The following is a 25701-nucleotide window of genomic DNA, read 5'->3' as shown; positions in this document are numbered from 1 at the left end:
CCAGAAACAACAAGAGGGAAAAACCTCGATCTCACCAATTTATCTGTTGCAGATACATCTGTCCATGACAGTCTAGGTAGGAGTGACCACAGCATAGTCCTTGTGTAGACAAAATCCTGTCTTCACACTGAGTACACACTCTAAGCTGTTATGTGGCACAACCACCGAGCTAAATGGGATAGATTCAGAACAGATCAAGCAGCTCAAAACTGGACATTTGTGAGGCGCTGTACATCATCAGCAGCAACATGTATTCAACCACAATCGCTAACCTCTTGGCCCGGCATATCCTCCACTCTACAATTATCATCAAGTTGGGGGATCAACTCTGGTATAATAATAAGTGCAGCAGAGTATGCCAGGAGCAGTGCCAGACATCAGGTGCCAACCTGGTGAAGCTACAAGACAACAGCGGAAGCAGCATGCGATATACAGAGCAAAATGATCCCACAACCAACAAATCAGATCTAAGCTCTGCAGCCCTGCCACTTCCAGTCGTGAATGGTGGTGGACAATTAAACAACCAACAGGAGGAGGAGGCTCAACAAATATCCACATTTTCAATGATGGGGATCACAACACATCAGTGCAAGAAGCAAAGCTGAAGTATTTGCAACCATCTTCAGCCAGAAGTGCCAATCGATGATTCAGCTTAGCCTCCTCCTGAGGTCCCCAACATCCAGTCTTCAGCCAATCTGATTCACTCAATGTGATGAAAAAGAAGCTGAAGACAATGGATACAGAAAAGGTTCCACGTCATTACAACATCTGGCAATAGTAGTGAAGACTTGTGTCCCGAACGATGCTGCCCTACCACCAAGCTGTTCCATTACAGTTAAAATAAAGGCATCTACCTGACAGTGTGGAAAATTGTCCAGCTATAGTGTCTGCCAAGAGGAGAAATCTAATTGGTCAATATCCATCCCATTAGTGGACTGATTACAAACAGAGCGATGGAAGGGATTGTTGACAGTGCTATCAAGTGGCACTAAAACAGCAATAACCTGCTTATGCTCAGTTTGGGTGTTTGATGGAGTAGTGGTGGTGGAAGGAGAGGGTGTTTGATGGGAACACTGATAGACGGGGCGGTGTGATTGACAGGGTGAGGGAAAGCAGGATATGACACCCGTGCAGTTGTTGGGGTGCAACACTAGAGTGTTCCAACATCAAGGGTGGTTGATGCGGAAGATGTATTTTTACTCTATATCGGCCTCATGTGGGACACGGGGGGACGTCTTCAGGTGGACACTGGCAGGTTGTGGGGGAGGCAGGGGGGATCATTTCGTTGGGACATGGGGGGGTGTTGTGGCAGGACACGGGGCCATTTTGACGGGACACAGGGCAATATGGTGGGATACAGGGGTCAGTGGGACGTTACAGTGGGGCATTGGGAGTGTTTCTGTGGGACATCAGGGCCTTTACTCATTAACCCGTGCTGGGCCTCACATAGAGGTGATCATTACCCCAGAAACAACGCACCTGAACGTAACACGGGAAGATCTTGAGATCTCACCTAGTCAACATCAGCTCCGTCTCTGCAACTTGCATCTCTGACTCCTGGGAACCTGCAAAAGATAAAGGCAGAAATTGCACAGAGCAAAGGAACTCCACCACATTGCAAACTCAAGACCCATGGCACCACCGCCTCCTCCCCCCAACCCCCATGCACGTGCATCCCCGCCTCTCACATGCTCACAAACCTGCCCTTCACACACACACATATCCATCCATCAGCCCCTCTCTCACTCTCACCCATTCATCAATCCCTCACAAAGCTGCCCTTCACACACACACACACACACACACACACAGATCCATCAGCCCCTCACAGGCTCACAAACGTGTCTTTCACACACACACACCCATTCATCAACCCCTCACATGCTCTTCATGCACACACCCATCCATCAATGTCTCACACACTCACAAACCTGCCCTTCACACACAAACAGCCCTATCAAGCCCTCGCATGTTCACAAACCTGACCTTCACACACAACCATCAAACTCTCACACGCTCACGAACCTGCCCTTCACACACATGCACACACCCATCAACCCCACACATGCTCACGAATTGCCCTTCACACACACACACACACACACACACACAAACACCCATCAACCTCTCACACGCTCACGAACCTGCCCTTCACACATGCATACCCATCCATCAAACCCTCACACACACACCCATCCATCAACCCCTCACACACACACCCATCCATCAACCCCTCACACACACACACCCATTCACCAACCCCTCACGCTCAAGAACCTGCCCTTCACACAGGCATACCCATCCATCAGCCCCACACATGCTCACACATTCGCCCCTCACACGCACATCCACACGTTAGATGCACCTCCCTACAGGCCACCTGGACACACGTTGTGTGTACGTGTGCATCAACAATGGTTGCGTGTGCGCACGCTTGAATCGTGGGAGAGTGTGCAAGCATGAGGATCGCCAAGTGTGTTGGGAATGGGGTGTGGCGCGCACACCCATAGAGTCACACCACAAAGACATGCGAACAAATGAATTAGGAGCATGAGTTGGCCACTCAACCCCTTGAGCCTGCTCCTCTATTCAATAAGATCATGGATGATCTGATTGTAACCACCGGTTTACCCCTGATAACTTTTCACCTTCTTGTTTATCAAGAATCCTAAAAAATATTTAAAGACGCTGCTTCCACTGCCCTTCGAGGAAAGGAGACCAAAGACTCACAGCCCAGAGAGAAAAAAATACTCATGTCTTAAATGGGTGATTCCAGTCTTTATCGGTTCTGTAACACAGACACACACACAACCCCCTGTTCCTATCGATTCGAGAACTCAGAGACAGACTCTATCGATTCTATAACACACACACTCCCAGTTCCTATAGCTACTTTAACACACCCTACTGATTCTATAACAAACACACACAGAGTCCCTATCAATATTATAACACACAAACCCCCAGTCCATATCAATTCTATAACACGCACACACCCAGTCCCTATCAATTCTATAACACGCACATGCCCAGTCCCCATCGATTATAGAACATGCACACACCCAGTCCCGATCGATTCTATAACACACCCAGTCCCTATTGATTCTCTAACACCCACACAAATCCAGTCCCTATCGATACTATAGCACACACACGCATCCAGTCCCTGCGGATTCTATAAAACACACACCCAGTCCCTATCGATTCTACAACACAGACACAGCCAGACCCTATCGATTCTGTAAAACACACACCCAGCCCCTATCAATTCTATAAAACACACGCACCCAATCCCCATCAATTTTATAACACACAAACACACAGCCAGACCCTGTCGATTCTAAAACACACACCCCCATGCCCTATCAATTCTATACCACACAAACACCAAGTCCCTATCGATTCGATAACAAACATCCGCATGAACTATTGATCCTATAACACACACACACACAACACACCCCCAGATCCTATCGATTTTATAACACACCCCCATGGCCTAACGATTCTATAACACATACAAACGTCCAGTTTCCGATTGATTCTATAAAACACACACCCAGTCCCTATTGATTCTATAATACACACACACACACACAGTCAGACCCTATTCAGTCTATAAAACACATGCATACAGTGTGTTATCGAATTGATAGGTACTGGGGGTGTGTTTGTGTGTTATCAAATTGATAGATACTGCGGGTGTCTTTGTATGTTATAGAATTAATAGGGACTGGGTGCATGTGTTTTATAGAATCGATAGGGATTGGGTGTGTTTGTTTCTTTTGAATTGATTGTGGCTGGGTGCATGTGTGTGTATGTTTTCGAAGGATTAGGGACTGGCAGTGTTTGTTCTAGAATCGACAGGGGCTATGTGTGTTATAGAATGGATGGGGACTGGGTGTATTTATGTTATAGAACCAATAGTGTCTGACTGTGTGTGTGTATGTGTGTGTGTGTGTTATAGTATCGATAGGGATTGGGTACATGTGTTTTATTGAATCTATAGGGACTGGGTGAGTGTGTTTTATAGAATTGATAAGGACTGTGTGTGTGTGTGTGTGTGTGTGTGTGCGTGCCCTATAGTATCGTTAGGGACTGGGAGTGTGTGTTTTTTCGAATCGACATGGGCTGTGTGTGTGCATTTTAAAGAATCGATAGGAACTGAGTGTGTTTGTTATAGAATCGCCAGGAACTGGGAGCGTTTATTATAGTATCGATAGGGACTGGGTGTGTTCGTGTTACAGAATCATAGACTGCATGTGTGTGTTATAGAATCGATCCAGACTGGGAGTGCACGCGTTATAGACTTGACAGCGACTGGGAGTGTTATTGAATTGATAGGGACTGGGAGTGTTTATTATAGGATTGATAGGGACTGGGTGTGTGTCCTATAGAATCCATAGGGACTGTGTGTATGTGCTACAGTATCAACAAGGACTGGGTGTGTGTTTTTTCAAATCAATAGGGGCTGGGAGTGTGTGTTATAGAATCGATAGGGATTGGGTGTGTTTGTTTCTTTTGAATTGATTGTGGCTGGGTGCGTGTGTGTGTATGTTTTTGAAGCATTAGGGACTGACAGTGTTTGTTCTAGAATCGACAGGGGCTATGTGTGTTATCGAATGGATGGGGACTGGGTGTATTTATGTTACAGAACCAATAGTGTCTGACTGTGTGTGTGTGTGTGTGTATGTGTGTGTGTGTTATAGTATCGATAGGGACTGGGTGAGTGTGTTTTATAGAATTGATAAGGACTGTGTGTGTGTGTGTGTGCGCGTACGTGCCCCATAGTATCGTTAGGGACTGGGAGTGTGTGTTTTTTCGAATCGACATGGGCTGTGTGTGTGCGTTTTAAAGAATCGATAGGAACTGAGTGTGTTTGTTATAGAATCGCCAGGAACTGGGAGCGTTTATTATAGTATCGATAGGGACTGGGTGTGTTCATGTTACAGAATCATAGACTGCATGTGTGTGTTATAGAATCGATCGAAACTGGGAGTGCACGCGTTATAGACTTGACAGCGACTGGGAGTGTTATTGAATTGATAGGGACTGGGAGTGTTTATTATAGGATTGATAGGGACTGGGTGTGTGTCCTATAGAATCCATAGGGACTGTGTGTATGTGCTACAGTATCAACAAGGACTGGGTGTGTGTTTTTTCAAATCAATAGGGGCTGGGAGTATGTGTTATAGAATCGATAGGGATTGGATGAATCTGTTTCATAGAATCGATAGTGCCAGGTTGTGTGTTATAGAATCGATAGGGACTGGGTGTGTGGGTTAGAGAATCAAATCGGGACTGGGTGTGTGTGTTAGAGAATCAGTAGGGACTAGGAGTGCGTGTGTGTTAGAGAATCGATTGGGTCTGGCTGTGTGTGTGTGTTACAGAATCAATACTGATGGGTGTGTGTGTGTTATAGAATCAATAGGGACTGGGTGTGTTCGTGGTATAGAATCGATAGACTGGAGCTGTGTATTATACAATCGATAGGGATTCGGAGTATTTGTTATAGAATTGATAGAGACTGGGAGTGTTTGTTATAGAATCGATCGGAACAGAGTGTTTGTTATAGAATCGATCGGAACGGAGTGTTTGTTATAGAATCGATCGGAACGGAGTGTTTGTTATAGAATCGATAGGGACGGAGTGTTTGTTATAGAATCGATCGGAACGGAGTGTTTGTTATAGAATCGATAGGGACGGAGTGTTTGTTATAGAATCAATAGGGATGGAGTGTTTGTTATAGAATCGATAGGGACGGAGTGTTTGTTACAGAATCGATCGGAACGGAGTGTTTGTTATAGAATCGATAGGGACGGAGTGTTTGTTATAGAATCGATCGGAACGGAGTGTTTGTTATAGAATCGATAGGGACGGAGTGTTTGTTATAGAATCAATAGGGACGGAGTGTTTGTTATAGAATCGATAGGGACGGAGTGTTTGTTACAGAATCGATCGGAACGGAGTGTTTGTTATAGAATCGATAGGGACGGAGTGTTTGTTACAGAATTGATCGGAACGGAGTGTTTGTTATAGAATCGATAGGGACGGCGTGTTTGTTACAGAATCGATCGGAACGGAGTGTTTGTTATAGAATTGATCGGAACGCAGTGTTTATTATAGAATCAATAAGGACGGAGTGTTTGTTATAGAATCAACAGGGACGGAGTGTTTCTTATAGAATCGATAGGGATGGAGTGTTTGTTATAGAATCAACAGGGACGGAGTGTTTGTTATAGAATCGATAGGGACGGAGTGTTTGTTATAAAATCGATCGGAACGGAGTGTTTGTTATAGAATCGATCGGAACGGAGTGTTTGTTATAGAATCGATAGGGACGGAGTGTTTGTTATAGAATCGATCGGAACGGAGTGTTTGTTATAGAATCGATAGGGACGGAGTGTTTGTTATAGAATCAATAGGGATGGAGTGTTTGTTATAGAATCGATAGGGACGGAGTGTTTGTTACAGAATCGATCGGAACGGAGTGTTTGTTATAGAATCGACAGGGACGGAGTGTTTGTTATAGAATCGATCGGAACGGAGTGTTTGTTATAGAATCGATAGGGACGGAGTGTTTGTTATAGAATCAATAGGGACGGAGTGTTTGTTATAGAATCGATAGGGACGGAGTGTTTGTTACAGAATCGATCGGAATGGAGTGTTTGTTATAGAATCGATAGGGACGGAGCGTTTGTTACAGAATTGATCAGAACGGAGTGTTTGTTATAGAATCGATAGGGACGGCGTGTTTGTTACAGAATCGATCGGAACGGAGTGTTTGTTATAGAATTGATCGGAACGGAGTGTTTATTATAGAATCAATAAGGATGGAGTGTTTGTTATAGAATCAACAGGGACGGAGTGTTCCTTATAGAATCGATAGGGATGGAGTGTTTGTTATAGAATCAACAGGGACGGAGTGTTTGTTATAGAATCGATCGTAACGGAGTGTTTGTTATCGAATCGATAGGGGCGGAGTGTTTGTTATAGAATCGATAGGGACTGGATGATTGTGAGAGTGTGTGTGTATGTGTTATAGAATTGACAGGACAAGGGGGTGTGTTATAGAATCAATAGGGTCTGGGTGTGTGCATGTTATAGAATCATTAGGGACTATGTATGTGTGTGTGTGTGTTATAGAATCGACAGGGACTGTGTGTGTGTCTGTGTGATACAGAATCGATAGGGTCTGGTGTGTGTGTTTTATAGAATCGATAGGGTCTGGTGTGTGTTTTGTACAATAGATAGGGTCTGGCTGTGTGTGTAGTGGAGCTAATAGGGACTGGATGCGTGTTCTATAGAATCCTTAAGGACTGGGTGTGTGTGCTTGCTATAGTATCGTTAGGGGCTGGATGTGTGCGCTTTATGGAATCGATAGGGACTGTGTGTGTTTTATGGAATCGATAAGGACTGGGTGTGTGTGTTTTATGGAATCGATAAGGACTGGGTGTGTGTGTTTTATGGAATCGATAAGGACTGGGTGTGTGTTATAAAACTGATAGGGACTGCAAATTTGTGTGTTTGAAAATTGACAGGGACTGGGTATGTTTATGGTATAGAATCAATAGACTGGAACTGTATGTGTTATAGAATCGGTAGGGACTGGGTGCGTTTATGTGTTATAGAATCGGTAGGAACTGGGGGTGTGTTTTACACACACAGCCAGGCCCTATCAATTCTGTTGCACACAAACGCAGCCAGACCCTATTGATTCTATAGCACACCCCCATGCCCTATCGATTCTGTAACACACACATCCAGTCCCTATCAATTCAATAACAAACACACTCAGTCCCTATTGGTTCAAGAACACACACACCCAGTCCCTATTGATTCGATAACACACTCAGTCCCTATTGGTTCAAGAACACACATACCTAGTCCCTATCAATTCAATAACAAACACACTCAGTCCCTATTGGTTCAAGAACACACACACCTAGTCCCTATCAATTCAATAACAAACACACTCAGTCCCTATTGGTTCAAGAACACACACACCCAGTCCCTATCGATTCGATAACACACTCAGTCCCTATTGATTCAAGAACTCACACACCCTGTCCCTATCGATTCAATAACAAACACACTCAGTCCCTATTGGTTCAAGAACACACACATCCTGTCCCTATTGATTCGATAACACACTCAGTCCCTATTGGTTCTAGAACACACACACATCCTGTCCCAACTGATTCTATAACAAACTTACACCCAACCCCTGTCGATCCAAAACAAACCTGCACATACCCAATCCCTACTGATTGCATAAAACACACACCGAACTCCCTATCAATTCTATAACACACACACACAGCCAGACCCTATCTAGACTATAACACACACACACCTCGTCCCTTTCGATTCTATAATTCACACGCACCCAGTCCCTATCGATTCTATAAAACACACCAACCCAGTCCCCATCGATTCTACAATGTGACTAGACAAATTTGTGCTGATTTCAACACACTACTGCATTCTACAAATCCAGTCCCCATCGATTCTAAAACACACACACACACACATCCAGTCCCTGTTGAATCTATAACACACACCCCCCAAGCCCTATCGATTCTATAACACACTCAAACCCCGCCCCTATCAATTCGAAAAAACACACAGCCAATCCCTTTGGATTCAATAATACACACACACCCTGTCCCTATCAATTTTACAACACACACGCTCACACACACACAGCCAGACCCTATCAATTCAATAAATCACACGCACCCAGGACCAATCGATTCCAGAAAAAACACACACCCAGTCCCTATCGATTCTATAACATGCACACACGAAGACCCTATCGATTCAAGAGAACACACCCCCATGCCTTATCAATTCTACAACACACACACCCCCAGTCACTTTTGATTCGAAAAAACACAATAACCCAGTCACTTTTCATTCTATAACTCACATACCCTCATTCCCTGTATGCGGGGAGGTAACGCGGCCCGACTGCTCTGGGCGCGGAGGCCGTCTCTCCCTCGCGGGCGCGGAGGCCGTCTCTCCCTCGCGGGCGTGGAGGCCGTCTCTCCCTCGTGCACGCGCACAGAGGCCATCTCTCCCCGTCTCACATGCGTACGCACACAGACTGTGTCAAACTTAGACTGTCACTCACTGTCAGGCCAACTGTTGCACACTGACAAGCCATCTCTCTCATGGGTGTGCTGTCAGGCCATCTCTCTCTATCTCTTGTGGCCATGCATGCACACTGCCACTGGGGTTGGGCACCTGCATGCACTGCCACGGTGTGCGTACTGCTGCAGGTGGCACACAGACATTGACACACACATGCATATACACAAAGGCGCGCGGGTATGCACAGCCACTCAGACACACAGGCAGTCCCTTTGAACTCAAACACACAAAACAGCGCTGTTGATTCTAACCTCACCTTCCTGCTGCTGCTCCTCCTGCCTGGTATTTGCCTTTTCGTTTGGCTGGTCCTCACTGTCTGACTCGCACACTAGCTGCAGCAGGTCAGCATTGTCCAGTTGTGCTGGTGTGCGGCCTACTTTCCTGCAGTTTCTCCGGGGTCTGCCTGGGGTTGTGGCACCTTGTGGAGTGACATCTTCTTGGCTCGGTGTGGCTGGGAGACTCTCCACTGGGGTGGGCTGCTCAAAGCTGTGGTTGTCGCCTGCCTTTCCCTCGCCCTCTGCCTGGACAGGTTGTACCGGTGGTGTTGGGGTCTCAGTCTCTTCCTGGGCCTCAGGTAATACTGCATGAACGCTGCTCGCAGGTTCACCATCCTTTCTCATTTGACAGCTTGCCCCTCCTGCGTCACCCTCCGTTGTGACGCTGGAGTCTGTCTCCTTTACTTGCTCGTCACTTAACACTTCCTGAGATCCCTCCTTTGTCACTCTCTCTGACCCCAGCCGGGCCCGCTTGCCATTGGCCGGCAAGGTGCTCAGAACCCGCCTCTTGGGCCGGCCAGTGCTGCGTGCAGGAGCCCGAGCTGCCCTCTGCTCTCCGCCACCTTCCTCCACTCCCTTTCTTAATGCCAGCATCTCCCAAGAGTAGGAATGGCCCCCGGCACAGCTCCACACCACAGTCACTGAGTCGTCGACACGTCCTGACACGATTGACTTCAGGTTCGGGATGAAGCCACACTCCCTGCTGTGATCATGTGACCAGACCATCAGTTGACGCAGGGCATCGCAAGACGTGTGCAAATGGTCAATGTTTTCAGCCGAACAAACCTTCCCTGGGTGGGAGAGGACAAGAGAGTAAGCTAAATAGTGAGTAAACATCCCTCTATACTGTCCCCATCAAACCCTCCCAGGACAGGAATAGCATGGGATTGGATACAGAGTAAAGCACCCTCTACACTGTCCCCATCAAACACTACCAGGATGGAACATATCAAATCCCAAGCATGCAGTAGGGTGTTGAAATAAGATAAAATTTCTCCAGTCACATGGTGACTTTCCACGGCTGATTACACTATAAAGCAACTTGTTTGGCAATGATGGCCTGAGGATGTGAAAGGAACTTTATAAGTGTGAAGTGTTTGCTCTTTACCTGAACAGCTCCCTCGGCTCCTTGCTGAGAAACTGCAGAGAAATATAAAAATTAAGGTCACACACTATCAAGTCAACAATACATCCCTCACTCTCATTACCCTGTCCTTCCATCCAGCAAAATGTTTCCCTCCTTTCCCCCTGAAACATCTCTCCTTCAATGGCATGCTGTGCCCCAGCATGCCTCAACTTGAACACTGAACCGCAACAGCAATCTCTCTCTTTCCCACCATTCTCGCTCATGGTCTCCCTGCCCAGCCTCACCCACAAACACACACTTTAACCAAGATAAAAGAAAAACATTGCGGATGCAGGAAATCTGAAACAAAAACAGAAAATGCTGGAAAAACTCAGGTCTAGCAGCATCTGTGGAGAGAGAAACAGTTAACGTTTCGAGTCTGTGTGACCCGTCTTCAGAGCAAAAGAAAGTAGAAATGCGATAAAATTTATACTGTTTAAGGGGGGCGGAGCAGGTGAAGCTAGATAGAAGGCCAGCGATAGGTGGAGGCAAAGGAAAAATTGAAAAGATGTCATGAACAAAAGGGCATAGAGTGTTAATGGTAAAAGGTGCTAAGTGGCATAAAGCTAAGAAAGCGGAATGTGACAAGAGCAGAATAAGTAACAGATGGCCCTTTTGGGAATTGGGGGGAATGAGTGTGTTGGAGAAAAAAAGAGAAAATGGAAAAAGGGGGAAAAAAAGGGGATAAAATAATGAAAAAAATAAAAATGAATTTGGAAAAAAAGGGTTAAAAAAGGGGTGAGAATAGAGGAGAATTCATGGTCTGAAGTTGTTGAATTCAATGTTAAGTCCAGAAGGATGTAAAGTGTCTAATCGGAAGATGAGGTGCTGTTCCTCCAGTTTCCCCCAGTCTATCTCTCCCTCCTTCCCATCTCTCTCTCTCTCCCTCCCTTCCAGTCACTCCCTCTCTCCCCACAATTCTCTCTCTTTTTCCAACCCCACAGTCTCTATCACTCTCTCCCGAGATTCTCTCCCACCCAGTCTCTCTCTCTCAACCCCCCCAAGAATCCCTCTCTCTCCCTACCACCCCAGTCTCTCTCTACCCCCCAGTCTCCCTCTCTCCCCCTCCCACCAAGACTCCCTCTCTCCATCTCTCTCCCTCCCCCAGTCTCCCTCTCTCTCCATCTCTCTCCCTCCCCCAGTCTCCCTCTCTCTCCCTCCTACCGAGACTCCCACGCTCTCCCTCCCACCGAGTCTCCCTCACTCTCCCTCCCACAAGTCTCCCTCACTCCCCCAAGGCTCCAACTCTCTCCCACCCCCCAGTCTCCATCTCTCTCCCTCCCCCCCAGTCTCCCACTCACTCCCACCCCCCGCAGTCTCCCTCTCCCCCATCACTCAGTCTCCCTCTCTCTCCCTATCCCACCAGTCTCCCTATCTCTCCCTCCCCCCAGTCTCACTCTCTCTCCCTCCACCCCGCCAATTTGCGCTTTCTTGCTCCCCGAGCCAGTCTGTCCCTCCCCCAGCCAGCCTCTCTCTCCCTCCCAACCAGCCAGTCACTTGCTCTCTCCCCCAGCCAGTGGCAGTCTCTCTCTCTCTCCCCCAGCCAGTGGCAGTCTCTCTCTCTCTCCCCCAGCCAGTGGCAGTCTCTCTCTCTCTCCCCCAGCCAGTGGCAGTCTCTCTCTCTCCCCCCCACCCCCCAGCCAGTGGCAGTCTCTCTCTCTCCCCCAGCCAGTGGCAGTCTCTCTATCTCCCCCAGCCAGTGGCAGTCTCTCTCTCTCCCCCCCAGCCAGTAGCAGTCTCTCTCTCTCTCCCCCAGCCAGTGGCAGTCTCTCTCTCTCCCCCAGCCAGTGGCAGTCTCTCTATCTCCCCCAGCCAGTGGCAGTCTCTCTCTCTCTCTCTCTCTCTCCCAGCCAGTGGCAGTCTCTCTCTCTCTCCCCCAGCCAGTGGCAGTCTCTCTCTCTCTCCCCCAGCCAGTGGCAGTCTCTCTCTCTCCCCCAGCCAGTGGCAGTCTCTCTCTCTCGCTCCCAGCCAGCCTCTCTCTCTCTCGCTCCCAGCCAGTCTCTCTCTCTCTCTCTCGCTCCCAGCCAGCCTCTCTCTCTCTCGCTCCCAGCCAGCCTCTCTCTCTCTCGCTCCCAGCTAGTCTCTCTCTCTCGCTCCCAGCCAGCCACGCTCTCTCACTCCCAGCCAGCCTCTCTCTCTCGCTCCCAGCCAGCCTCTCTCTCTCGCTCCCAGCCAGCCTCTCTCTCTCACTCCCAGCCAGTCTCTCTCTCTCTCGCTCCCAGACAGCCTCTCTCTCTCGCTCCCAGCCAGCCTCTCTCTCTCGCTCCCAGCCAGCCTCTCTCTCTCTCGCGCCCAGCCAGCCTCTCTCTCTCTCGCTCCCAGCCAGCCTCTCTCTCTCGCTCCCAGCCAGTCTCTCTCTCTCGCTCCCAGCCAGTCTCTCTCTCTCGCTCCCAGCCAGCCTCTCTCTCTCTCGCTCCCAGCCAGTCTCTCTCTCTCTCGCTCCCAGCCAGTCTCTCTCTCTCTCGCTCCCAGCCAGCCCCTCTCTCTCTCGCTCCCAGCCAGCCCCTCTCTCTCTCGCTCCCAGAGAGTCTCTCTCTCTCGCTCCCAGCCAGCCTCTCTCTCTCGCTCCCAGCCAGCCCCTCTCTCTCGCTCCCAGCCAGCCCCTCTCTCTCGCTCCCAGCCAGTCTCTCTCACTCGCTCCCAGCCAGTCTCTCTCTCTCGCTCCCAGCCAGTCTCTCTCTCTCGCTCCCAGCCAGCCTCTCTCTCTCTCGCTCCCAGCCAGTCTCTCTCACTCGCTCCCAGCCAGTCTCTCTCTCTCGCTCCCAGCCAGCCACGCTCTCTCGCTCCCAGAGAGTCTCTCTCTCTCGCTCCCAGCCAGCCTCGCTCTCTCGCTCCCAGCCAGCCTCGCTCTCTCGCTCCCAGCCAGCCTCTCTCTCTCTCGCTCCCAGCCAGTCTCTCTCTCTCGCTCCCAGCCAGTCTCTCTCTCGCTCTCTACCCCACCTAGCCAGACTCTCTCTCTACCACCCCAGCCAGTCTCTATCTCTCTGTCCCCCTCAGCCAGTCTTTTTCTCTCTCGACCCCTCAGCCAGTCTCTCTCTCTCTCGACCCCCACAGCCAGTCTCTCTCTCTCCCCCTCACCCCAGCCAGTCTCCCTCTCCCCCCCAGCCAGTCTTTCCCTCTCTCTCTCCCACCAGCTAGTCTCTCTCTCTCACTCTCTCTGTCCCCCAGCCAGTCTCTCTCTCTCGCTCTCCCCCCAAGCCAGTCTCTCTCTCTCTCTCGCCCCCAGGCAGACTCTCTCTCTCTCTCTCCCCCCCAGCCAGTCTCTCTCTCGCTCTCTACCCCCCCAGCCACTCTCTCTCTCGCTCTCTACACCCCAAGCCAGTCTCTCTCTACCCCCCCAGCCAGTCTCTCTCTCTCTCCCACCCCTCAGCCAGTCTCTATCTCTGTCCCTCCAGCCAGTCTCTCTCACTCTCTCCCTTCAGCCAGTCTCTCCCTCCAGCCAGTCTCTCTCACTCTGTCCCACCCAGTCAGTCTCGCTCTCTCTACCCCCCCAGCCAGTCTCTATCTCTCTGTTCCTCCAGCCAGTCTCTCTCACTCTGTCCCACCCAGCCAGTATCTCTCTCTCACCCCGCCAGCCAGTATCTCTCTCGCTCTCTACCCACCCCAGCCAGTCTCTCTCTCTCTCCCCCGCAGCCAGGCTCTCTCTCTCTCCCCCACCCAGTCAGTCAGTCTCTCTCTCTCTGCCCCCCAGCCAGCCTCTCTCTCTCTCTCTCCCCCCAGCCAGTCTCTCTCATTCTCTCCCCCCTCAGCCAGTCTCTCTCTCCCCCCCAGCCAGTCTCTCTCACTCTCTCCCCCCCAGCCATCTCTCTCACTCTCTGCCCCCCAGCCAGTCTCTCTCACTCTCTGCCCCCCAGCCAGTCTCTCTCTCTCTCTACCCCCCAGCCAGTCTCTCTCTCTCTCCCACCCCCAGCCAATCTCTCTCGCTCTCCCTCCCCCCCAGCCACTCTCTCTCTTGCTCTCTACGCCCCAAGCCAGTCTCTCTCTCTCCCCCCAGCCAGTCTCTCTCACTCTCTCCCTCCTGCCAGTCTCCCTCACTCTCTTGCTCCAGCAAGTCTCTCTCACTCTCTCCCTCCAGCCAGTCTCTCTCACTCTCTCCCTCCAGCCAGTCTCTCTCTCTCTCTCTCTTCCCCAGCCAGTCTCTCTCGCTCGCTCCCAGCCAGTCTCTCTCTCTCCCTCTCTCTCTCCCCCCCCAGCCAGTCTCTCTCTTTCTCTCACCCCCAGCCAGTCTCTCTCCCTCTACCCCCCAGCCAGTCTCTCTCTCTCCCCCCAGCCAGTCTCTCTCACTCTCTCCCCCCCGGCCAGCCTCTCTCACTCTCTCACCACCAGCCAGTCTCTCTCACTCTCTCCCCCACTCAGCCAGTCTTTCTCACTCTCTCCCCCCGGCCAGCCTCTCTCACTCTCTCCCCCCGGCCAGCCTCTCTCACTCTCTCACCCCCAGCCAGTCTCTCTCACTCTCTCCCCCCGGCCAGCCTCTCTCACTCTCTCCCCCCGGCCAGCCTCTCTCACTCTCTCACCCCCAGCCAGTCTCTCTCACTCTCTCCCCCCGGCCAGCCTCTCTCACTCTCTCCCCCCGGCCAGCCTCTCTCACTCTCTCACCCCCAGCCAGTCTCTCTCACTCTCTCCCCCCGGCCAGCCTCTCTCACTCTCTCCCCCCGGCCAGCCTCTCTCACTCTCTCACCCCCAGCCAGTCTCTCTCACTCTCTCCCCCCAAGCCAGTCTCTCTCACTCTCTCCCCGCCACCAGTCTCTCTCTCTCTCTCTCTCACCCAACCTCAGCCAGTCTCTCTCTCTCCCACCCCCAGCCAGTCTCTCGCTCTCCCGCCCCTGCAGCCAGTCTCTCTCTCTCACCTCCCAGACAGTCTCTCTCTCTAGCTCTCCCCCCAAGTCGGTCTCTCTCTCTCTCGCCACCCAGGAAGTCTCTCTCTCTCTCTCTCCCTCCAGCCACTTTCTCTCACTCTGTCCCACCCAGCCAGTCTCTCTCTGTCTATCCCCCCAGCCAGTCTCTATCTCTCTGTCCCTCCAGCCAGTCTCTCTCACTCTGTCCCACCCAGCCAGTCTCTCTCCATCTCTCCCACCCTGCCAGTCTCTCTCTCGCTCTCTACCCCCCCAACCAGTCTCTCTCTCTCTCCCCACCAGCCAGTCTCTCTCTCGCTCTCTACCCTCCCCAGCCAGTCTCTCTCTCTCTCCCCCACCCAGTCAGTCAGTCTCTCTCTCTCTCCCCCCCAGCCAGCCTCTCTCTCTCTCTCCCCCCAGCCAGCCTCTCTCTCTCTCTCCCCTCAGCCAGTCTCTCTCACTCTCTCCCCCCTCAGCCAGTCTCTCTCTCCCTCCCCCCCCAGCCAGTCTCTCTCACTCTCTCCCCCCCAGCCAGTCTCTCTCTCTCCCCCCCAGCCAGTCTCTCTCACTCTCTGCCCCCCAACCAGTCCCTCTCACTCTCTACCCCCCAGCCAGTCTCTCTCTCTCTCCCACCCCCAGCCAATCTCTCTCTTGCTCTCCCTCCCCCCCAGCCACTCTCTCATGCTCTCTACGCCTCAAGCCAGTCCCTCTCTCTCCCCCCAGCCAGTCTCTCTCTCTCTCCTCCCCTAGACAGTCTCTCTCACTCTCTTCCTCCAGCCAGTCTCTCTCACTCTCTCCCTCCTGCCAGTCTCTCTCACTCTCTCCCTCCTGCCAGTCTCTCTCACTCTCTCCCTCCAGCCGGTCTCTCTCACTCTCTCCCTCCAGCCGGTCTCTCTCTCTCTCTCTCTCCCCCCCAGCCAGTCTCTCTCGCTCCCTCCCAGCCAGTCTCTCTCTCTCTCTCTCTCTCACCCCCAGCAAGTCTCTCTCTCTCTACCCCCCAGCCAGTCTCTCTCTCTCTCTCTCCCACCGAGCCAGTTTCTCTCTCTCACTCTCTGCTCCCAGCCAGTCCCTCTCTCTCTCCCCCCAGCCAGTCTCTCTCACTCTCTCCCCCCCGGCCAGCCTCTCTCACTCTCTCACCACCAGCCAGTCTCTCTCACTCTCTCCCCCACAGCCAGTCTCTCTCACTCTCTCCCCCCCCACCAGTCTCTCTCGCTCTCCCACTCCCGCAGCCAGTCTCTCTCTTTCTCTCACCCCCCAGACAGTCTCTCTCTCTAGCTCTCCCCCAAAGCCGGTCTCTCTCTCTCTCTCTCGCCACCCAGGAAGTCTCTCTCTCTCTCTCCCTCCAGCCACTTTCTCTCACTCTGTCCCACCCAACCAGACTCTCTCTGCTACCCCCCCAGCCAGTCTCTATCTCTCTGTCCCTCCAGCCAGTCTCTCTCACTCTGTCCCACCCAGCCAGTCTCTCTCCATCTCTCCCCCCCTGCCAGTCTCTCTCGCTCTCTACCCCCTCAGTCAGTCTCTCTCTCTCTCTCCCCCCAGTCTCTCTCACTCTCTCTCCCCCCAGCCAGTCTCTCTCACTCTCTCCCCCAGAGCCAGTCTCTCTCACTCTCTCGCCCCCAGCCAGCCTCTCTCACTCTCTCGCCCCCAGCCAGTCTCGTTCACTCTCTCACCCCCAGCCAGTCTCTCTCACTCTCCCCCCCACTGCCAGTCAGTCTCTCTCGCTCTCCTGCCCCCGCAGCCAGTCTCACTCTCTCTCTCACCCCCCAGACAGTCTCTCTCTCCCCCCAAGCCAGTCTCTCTCTCTCTCTCTCTCTCTCTTGGCACCCAGGCAGTCTCTCTCTCTCTCTCCCCCCAGCCAGTCTCTCTCTCGCTCTCCCGCCCCCGCAGCCAGTCTCTCTCTCACCCCCCCAGAAAGTCTCTCTCTCTCGCTCTCCCCCCAAGCCAGTCTCTATCTCTCTCTCTCTCTCTGCCCCCCAGCCAGTCTCTCTCTCTCCCCCCAGCCAGTCTCTCTCACTCTCTCCCCCCCGGCCAGCCTCTCTCACTCTCTCACCACCAGCCAGTCTCTCTCACTCTCTCCCCCACTCAGCCAGTCTTTCTCACTCTCTCCCCCCGGCCAGCCTCTCTCACTCTCTCCCCCCGGCCAGCCTCTCTCACTCTCTCACCCCCAGCCAGTCTCTCTCACTCTCTCCCCCCGGCCAGCCTCTCTCACTCTCTCCCCCACTCTCTCTCTCTCACCCCCAGCCAGTCTCTCTCACTCTCTCCCCCCGGCCAGCCTCTCTCACTCTCTCCCCCCGGCCAGCCTCTCTCACTCTCTCACCCCCAGCCAGTCTCTCTCACTCTCTCCCCCCGGCCAGCCTCTCTCACTCTCTCCCCCCGGCCAGCCTCTCTCACTCTCTCACCCCCAGCCAGTCTCTCTCACTCTCTCCCCCCAAGCCAGTCTCTCTCACTCTCTCCCCGCCACCAGTCTCTCTCTCTCTCTCTCTCACCCAACCTCAGCCAGTCTCTCTCTCTCCCACCCCCAGCCAGTCTCTCGCTCTCCCGCCCCTGCAGCCAGTCTCTCTCTCTCACCTCCCAGACAGTCTCTCTCTCTAGCTCTCCCCCCAAGTCGGTCTCTCTCTCTCTCGCCACCCAGGAAGTCTCTCTCTCTCTCTCTCCCTCCAGCCACTTTCTCTCACTCTGTCCCACCCAGCCAGTCTCTCTCTGTCTATCCCCCCAGCCAGTCTCTATCAGTCTCTATCTCTCTGTCCCTCCAGCCAGTCTCTCTCACTCTGTCCCACCCAGCCAGTCTCTCTCCATCTCTCCCACCCTGCCAGTCTCTCTCTCGCTCTCTACCCCCCCAACCAGTCTCTCTCTCTCTCCCCACCAGCCAGTCTCTCTCTCGCTCTCTACCCTCCCCAGCCAGTCTCTCTCTCTCTCCCCCACCCAGTCAGTCAGTCTCTCTCTCTCTCCCCCCCAGCCAGCCTCTCTCTCTCTCTCCCCCCAGCCAGCCTCTCTCTCTCTCTCCCCTCAGCCAGTCTCTCTCACTCTCTCCCCCCTCAGCCAGTCTCTCTCTCCCTCCCCCCCCAGCCAGTCTCTCTCACTCTCTCCCCCCCAGCCAGTCTCTCTCTCTCCCCCCCAGCCAGTCTCTCTCACTCTCTGCCCCCCAGCCAGTCCCTCTCACTCTCTACCCCCCAGCCAGTCTCTCTCTCTCTCCCACCCCCAGCCAATCTCTCTCTTGCTCTCCCTCCCCCCCAGCCACTCTCTCATGCTCTCTACGCCCCAAGCCAGTCCCTCTCTCTCCCCCCAGCCAGTCTCTCTCTCTCTCCTCCCCTAGACAGTCTCTCTCACTCTCTTCCTCCAGCCAGTCTCTCTCACTCTCTCCCTCCTGCCAGTCTCTCTCACTCTCTCCCTCCTGCCAGTCTCTCTCACTCTCTCCCTCCAGCCGGTCTCTCTCACTCTCTCCCTCCAGCCGGTCTCTCTCTCTCTCTCTCTCCCCCCCAGCCAGTCTCTCTCGCTCCCTCCCAGCCAGTCTCTCTCTCTCTCTCTCTCTCACCCCCAGCAAGTCTCTCTCTCTCTACCCCCCAGCCAGTCTCTCTCTCTCTCTCTCCCACCGAGCCAGTTTCTCTCTCTCACTCTCTGCTCCCAGCCAGTCCCTCTCTCTCTCCCCCCAGCCAGTCTCTCTCACTCTCTCCCCCCCGGCCAGCCTCTCTCACTCTCTCACCACCAGCCAGTCTCTCTCACTCTCTCCCCCACAGCCAGTCTCTCTCACTCTCTCCCCCCCCACCAGTCTCTCTCGCTCTCCCACCCCCGCAGCCAGTCTCTCTCTTTCTCTCACCCCCCAGACAGTCTCTCTCTCTAGCTCTCCCCCAAAGCCGGTCTCTCTCTCTCTCTCTCGCCACCCAGGAAGTCTCTCTCTCTCTCTCCCTCCAGCCACTTTCTCTCACTCTGTCCCACCCAACCAGACTCTCTCTGCTACCCCCCCAGCCAGTCTCTATCTCTCTGTCCCTCCAGCCAGTCTCTCTCACTCTGTCCCACCCAGCCAGTCTCTCTCCATCTCTCCCCCCCTGCCAGTCTCTCTCGCTCTCTACCCCCTCAGTCAGTCTCTCTCTCTCTCTCCCCCCAGTCTCTCTCACTCTCTCTCCCCCCAGCCAGTCTCTCTCACTCTCTCCCCCAGAGCCAGTCTCTCTCACTCTCTCGCCCCCAGCCAGCCTCTCTCACTCTCTCGCCCCCAGCCAGTCTCGTTCACTCTCTCACCCCCAGCCAGTCTCTCTCACTCTCCCCCCCACTGCCAGTCAGTCTCTCTCGCTCTCCTGCCCCCGCAGCCAGTCTCACTCTCTCTCTCACCCCCCAGACAGTCTCTCTCTCCCCCCAAGCCAGTCTCTCTCTCTCTCTCTCTCTCTCTTGGCACCCAGGCAGTCTCTCTCTCTCTCTCCCCCCCAGCCAGTCTCTCTCTCACTCTCCCGCCCCCGCAGCCAGTCTCTCTCTCACCCCCCCAGAAAGTCTCTCTCTCTCGCTCTCCCCCCAAGCCAGTCTCTATCTCTCTCTCTCTCTCTGCCCCCCAGCCAGTCTCTCTCTCTCGCTCTCCCCCCAAGCCAGTCTCTCTCTCGCCCCCGCAGGCAGACGCTCTCTCTCTCTCCACCCGAGCCAGTCTCTCTCTCGCTCTCTACCCAGCCAGCCAGTCTCTCTCTCACTCTCTACGCCCCAAGCCAGTCTCTCTCTCCCCGCAAGCCAGTCTCTCTCTCTCCCCCCCAGCCAATCTCTCTCTCTCTCTCCTCCCCTAGCCAGTCTCTTTCACTCGCTCCCTCCAGCCAGTCTCTCTCATTCTCTCCCTCCAGCCAGTCTCTCTCACACTCTCCCTCCAACCAGTCTCTCTCAATCTTTCCCTCCAGCCAGTCTCTCTCACTCTCTCCCTCCAGCCAGTCTTTCTCACTCTCTCCCTCCAGCCAGTCTCTCTCACTCTCTCCCTCCAGCCTGTCTCTCTCACTCTCTCCCTTCAGCCAGTCTCTCCCACCAGCCAGTCTCTTCACTCTGTCCCACCCAGTCAGTCTCGCTCTCTCTATCCCCCAGCCAGTCTCTATCTCTCTGTCCCTCCAGCCAGTCTCTCTCACTCTGTCCCACCCAGCCAGTATCTCTCTCTCACCCCGCCAGCCAGTCTCTCTCTCTCTCTCTCTACCCCCCAGCCAGTCTCTCTCGCTCTCCCACCCCCAGCCAGTCTCTCTCGCTCTCCCTCCCCCGCAGCCAGTCTCTCTCTCACTCTCTCTCTCCCCCCAGCCAGACTCTCTCTCTCTCTCTCTACCCCCCAGCCAGTCTCTCTCGCTCTCCCACCCCCAGCCAGTCTCTCTCGCTCTCCCTCCCCCGCAGCCAGTCTCTCTCTCACTCTCTCTCTTCCCCCAGCCAGACTCACTCTCTCTCTCTCTCTCTCTCCCCCAGCCAGTCTCTCTCTCTCTCTTTCGCCCCCACAGCCAGTCTCTCTCTCTCTCTCTCTCTCTCCCCCTCCGGCCCCACTCCCTCTCCCCCAGCCCCACTCCCTCTCTAGCAGCCCCACTCCCCCTCCCCCAGGCAGCCTCTTGCTCACTCCCTCTCCCTTCAGCCAGTCTCCCTCCCTCTACCCCCCAGCCAGTCTCTCGCTCTCTCCCTCTCGCCCCCAGTCAGTCTTCCTCCCTCTAGCCCCCAGCCAGTCTCTCGCTCCCTCCCCCTCGCCCCCAGCCAGTCTCCCTCCCTCTCGCCCCCACCCAGTCTCCCTCCCTCTTGCCCCCAGCCAGTCTCTCTACCTCTCGCCCAAGCCAGTCTCTCTCCCCCTCCCCACCCAAGCCAGTCTCTCTCCCCCTCCCCCCCAAGCCAGTCTCTCTCCCTCTCCCCCTCCCCCCAGCCAGTCTCTCTCCCTCTCCCCCTCCCCCCAGCCAGTCTTTCTCCCCCTCCCCCCCAGCCAGTCTCTGTCCCCTTCCCCCCCAGCCAGTCTCTGTCCCCCTCCCCCCCAGCCAGTCTCTGTCCCCCTCCCCCCCAGCCAGTCTCTGTCCCCCTCCCCCCCAGCCAGTCTCTCTCCCCCTCCCCCCAGCCAGTCTCTCTCCCCCTCCCCCCCACAGCCAGTCTCTCTCCCCCTCCCCCCCACAGCCAGTCTCTCTCCCCCTCCCCCGCACAGCCAGTCTCTCTCCCCCTCCCCCCCACAGCCAGTCTCTCTCTCTCCCCCTCTCCCTCCCCCAAGCCAGTCTCTCTCTCTCCCATTCTCCCTCCCCCCAGCCAGTCTCTCTCTCTCCCCTTCTCCCTCCCCCCAGCCAGTCTCTCTCCCCCCATCTCCCTCTCTCTCCCTGCCCACCCCCGTGCCTCTCTCTCCCCACCCACCCCCCGTCTCACTCTCCCCACCCCCCATCTCTCTCTTCCCACCCCACCGTCTCTCTCCTCCCACCCCCTCCGTCTCTCTCCTCCCACCCCCGCCGTCTCTCCTCCCACCCCCCCGTCTCTCCTCCCACCCCCCCGTCTCTCTCCTCCCACCCCCCCGTCTCTCTCCTCCCACCCTCCCGTCTCTCTCCTCCCACCCTCCTGTCTCTCTCCTCCCACCCCCACCGTCTCTCTCCTCCCACCCCACCGTCTCTCTCCTCCCACCCCACCGTCTCTCTCCTCCCACCCCCTCCGTCTCTCTCCTCCCACCCCCCCCGTCTCTCTCCTCCCACCCCCCCGTCTCTCTCCTCCCACCCCCCCCGTCACTCTCCTCCCACCCCCCCGTCTCTCTCCTCCCACCCCCCCCCGTCTCTCTCCTCCCACCCCCCCGTCTCTCTCCTCCCACCCCCCATCTCTCTCTACCCCTCTCCCCCCAGCCAGTCTCTCTCCCCCCCATCTCCCTCTCTCTCCCTGCCCATCCCCGTGCCTCTCTCTCCCCACCCCCCATCTCTCTCCTCCCACCCCCCGTCTCTCTCTCTCCCCCCACCCCCCCGTTTCTCTCTGCCCAAACTTCGTCTCTCTCTCTCTGCCCACCCCCCCATCTCTCACTCTCTGCCCACGCCCCCGACTCTCTTGCTCTGCCCATCCCCCCCCTGCTCTCTCTCTCTGCCCACCTCCCTGCTCTCTCTCTCTGCCCACCCCCCCGTCTCTCTCTCTCTGCCCACCCCCCCCGTCTCTCTCTCTCTCTGCCCACTCCCCCGTCTCTCTTTCTCTGCCCACCCCCCGTCTCTCTCTCTCTGCCCACCCCCCCCGTCTCTCTCTCTCTGCCCACCCCCCCGTCTCTCTCTCTCTGCCCAGCACCCCATCTCTCTCTCTCTGCTCAGCCCCACCTTGCTCTCTGCCCACCCTCCCCATCTCGCTCTCTGCCCACCCTTCCCCATCTCGCTCTCTGCCCACCCTTCCCCATCTCGCTCTCTGCCCACCCTTCCCCATCTCGCTCTCTGCCCACCATTCCCCGTCTCGCTCTCTGCCCACCCTCCCCCGTCACGCTCGCTGCCCACCGTCCCCGTCTCGCTCGCTGCCCACCGTCCCCCGTCTCTCTCTCTGCCCACCCCTCCGTCTCTCTCTCTCTGCCCAGCACCCCATCTCTCTCTCTCTCTCTGCCCCATCTCGCTCTCTGCCCACCCTCCCCCGTCTCGCTCTCTGCCCACCCTTCCCCGTCTCGCTCTCTGCCCACCCTCCCCATCTTGCTCGCTGCCCACCGTCCCCCGTCTCTCTCTCTGCTCACCCACCCGTGTCTCTCTCTGCCCACCCACCTGTCTCTCTCTCTGCCCACCCACCTGTCTCTCTCTCTCTGCCCAGCCGCCCCGTCCCTCTCTCTCTCAGCCCAGCCACCTGTCTCTCTCTCTGCCCAGTATCCCCCCGTCTCTCTCTCTCTGCCCAGCATCCTCTCCCGTCTCTCTCTCTCTGCCCACCCCCCCGTCTCTCTCTCTCTCTGCCCACCCCCCCCGTCTCTCTCTCTCTCTCTGCCCACCCCCCCGTCTCTCTCTCTCTCTGCCCACACCCCCGTCTCTCTCTCTCTCTGCCCACCCCCCCCATCTCTCTCTCTCTCTCTGCCCAGTACCCCCCGTCTCTCTCTCTGCCAGCACCCGCCCTGTCTCTCTCTCTGCCCAGCCCCCCCGTCCCTCTCTCTCTCTGCCCAGCCCCCCCCGTCCCTCTCTCTCTCTGCCCAGTACCCCCCGTCTCTCTCTCTCTGCCCAGCACCCCCCCCGTCTCTCTCTCTGCCCAGCCCCCCGTCTCTCTCTCTCTCTGCCCATGCCCCCGGCTCTCTCTCTCTGCCTACGCCCCCCCGACTCTCTCTCTCTGCCCACCCCACCCGTCTCTCTCTCTCTGCCCACGCCCCCCCGACTCTCTCTCTTTCTGCCCACACCCCCGGCTCTCTCTCTCTGCCCACACCCCCGGCTCTCTCTCTCTCTGCCCACCCTCCCCCGTCTCGCTCTCTGCCCACCCTCCGTCTCGCTCTCTGCCCACCCTCCCCCGTCTCGCTCTCTGCCCGCCCCCAAGGCTCTCTCTCTCTCTCTCTGCCCAGCACCCCATCTCTCTCTCTCTCTGCAAAGCCCCGCCATCTTGCTCTCTGCCCACCCTCCCCCATCTTGCTCTCTGCCCACCGTCCCCCATCTCTCTCTCTGCCCACCCCCCCGTCTCTCTCTCTGCCCACCCCCCCGTCTCTCTCTCTCTGTGCACAGCACCCCCATCTCGGTCTCTGCCCACCCTCCCCCATCTCGCTCTCTGCCCACCCTCCCCGTCTCGCTCTCTGCCCACCCTCCCCGTCTCGCTCTCTGCCCACCCTTCCCCGTCTCGCTCTCTGCCCACCCTTCCCCGTCTCGCTCTCTGCCCACCCTTCCCCGTCTCGCTCTCTGCCCACCCTCCCCCGTCTCGCTCTCTGCTCACCCTCCCCCGTCTCGCTCTCTGCTCACCCTCCCCCGTCTCGCTCTCTGCTCACCCCCCCGTCACTCTCTCTGCCCACCCCCGTCTCTCTCTCTGCCCACCCCCCCGTCTCTCTCTCTCTGCCCACCCCCCGTCTCTCTCTCTCTGCCCACCCCCCCGTCTCTCTCTCTCTGCCCAACCCCCCGTCTCTCTCTTTCTGCCCAGCCCCCCGTCTCTCTCTCTCTCTGCCCAGCCCCCCGTCTCTCTCTCTCTGCCCAGCCCCCCGTCTCTCTCTCTCTGCCCAGCCCGTCTCTCTCTCTCTGCCCACCCCCACCGTCTCTCTCTCTCTCTGCCCACCCCCACCGTCTCTCTCTCTCTGCCCACCCCCACCGTCTCTCTCTCTCTGCCCACCCCCCCCGTCTCTCTCTCTCTGCCCAGCCCCCCGTCTCTCTCTCTCTGCCCAGCCCGTCTCTCTCTCTCTCTGCCCAGCCCCCCGTCTCTCTCTCTCTCTGCCCAGCCCCCCGTCTCTCTCTCTCTGCCCAGCCCCCCGTCTCTCTCTCTCTGCCCAGCCCCCCGTCTCTCTCTCTCTCTGCCCACCCCCCCGTCTCTCTCTCTCTGCCCACCCCCCCGTCTCTCTCTCTCTGCCCACCCCCCACCGTCTCTCTCTCTCTCTGCCCATCCCCACCCCCGTCACTCTCTCTCTCTGCCCAGCACCCCATCTCTCTCTCTGCACAGCCCACCCATTTCTCTCTCTGCCCACCCTCCCCCATCTTGCTCTCTGCTCACCCACCGTCATTCTCTCTGCCCACCCCCCATCTCTCTCTCTGCCCAGCTCCCCCCCGTCTCTCTCTCTCTGCCCAGCTCCCCCCGTCTCTCTCTCTCTGTCCACCCTCCTTCTTTCAGCTCACCACCACCCCCACCCCACCCACCCAAGTCTCTCTATCTGACCTGTCTAGCAGGCTCTGAGCAGTCTGCTCGTCCTTGTGATGCCCGAGTTGTTGGCGAACCCGCTTCCAGCGTTCGCTCTGTTGACCCAGATAGACGCTACATAGGTACCGCTGGCGGTACCAGGCCTTGCGGCGCTGCTCCAGCTCCAGTTCGGTGCGAATCCGGGGCCGTCCGCGGCGGCGCTTCCCGGGGGCTGGGGGCTGTGGTGGCGGAGGTGCCGGGGTCCGGCTTGAGGCCCGCAGGCGGGGAGCCTGGCCCTGAGATGGGGTCTGAAGCTGGGCCATCCCGCTGGGCTCAGCCTGGGGGCGGGGGAATCACCGTCCCGGGGCCCAGACTGCGGACGCTACGAGAGCGCGCGCACGTCCACCTGTCGGGGGCGCGCACGGCCGGTAAGTGCCATAGCAACCAGCGCGGCGCTACGCAATGACGCACCAGCCCTAGCAACCAGAGCCTGATCCAGCCTGCCGACGCTTCCACCGGCACCCTGCGTGATGACGCTTTTCTAAGTCCCGCCCTACGTACTGACGCCTCCCTATCTCTGCTTCATGACGCCTGCCACCCCCAGCCTCATTTTTGATATCGC

At 56.0% G+C, this 25701-nt stretch overlaps 1 protein-coding gene across 1 annotated transcript; it reads right to left on the bottom strand.

The window, feature by feature from the left end:
• Positions 1-385: 385 nt before the first annotated feature.
• LOC144676522 (uncharacterized) lies at positions 386-25493 on the bottom strand. Its single transcript, XM_078536918.1, has 5 exons — positions 25119-25493; positions 10540-10571; positions 9413-10222; positions 1514-1565; positions 386-724 (listed from the first exon to the last, which is right to left on the bottom strand). The coding sequence occupies exons 1-5, from the start codon at positions 25400-25402 to the stop codon at positions 574-576; spliced, it is 1329 nt and encodes a 442-aa protein (XP_078393044.1). The 5' UTR covers positions 25403-25493; the 3' UTR covers positions 386-573.
• Between the last annotated feature and the right edge of the window lie 208 nt (positions 25494-25701).

Source organism: Cetorhinus maximus, unplaced genomic scaffold (genome assembly GCF_964194155.1).
Source record: "Cetorhinus maximus unplaced genomic scaffold, sCetMax3.hap1.1 HAP1_SCAFFOLD_1664, whole genome shotgun sequence".
Classification (NCBI taxonomy): Eukaryota; Metazoa; Chordata; class Chondrichthyes; order Lamniformes; family Cetorhinidae; genus Cetorhinus; species Cetorhinus maximus.
The sequence above is the reverse complement of the archived record's forward strand: the minus strand, read 5'-3'. Positions and strand labels throughout refer to the sequence as shown.

Coding starts and splice junctions, on each gene's coding strand:
- LOC144676522 (XM_078536918.1), bottom strand. CDS start 25,402: ATGGCCCAGCTTCAGACCCCATCTCAGGGCCAGGCTCCCCGCCTGCGG. Junction 10,572..25,118: donor GCTCAGAGCCTGCTAGACAG/GTCAGATAGAGA, acceptor ATTTCTCTGCAG/TTTCTCAGCAAGGAGCCGAG. Junction 10,223..10,539: donor GAGCCGAGGGAGCTGTTCAG/GTAAAGAGCAAA, acceptor TCTCCCACCCAG/GGAAGGTTTGTTCGGCTGAA.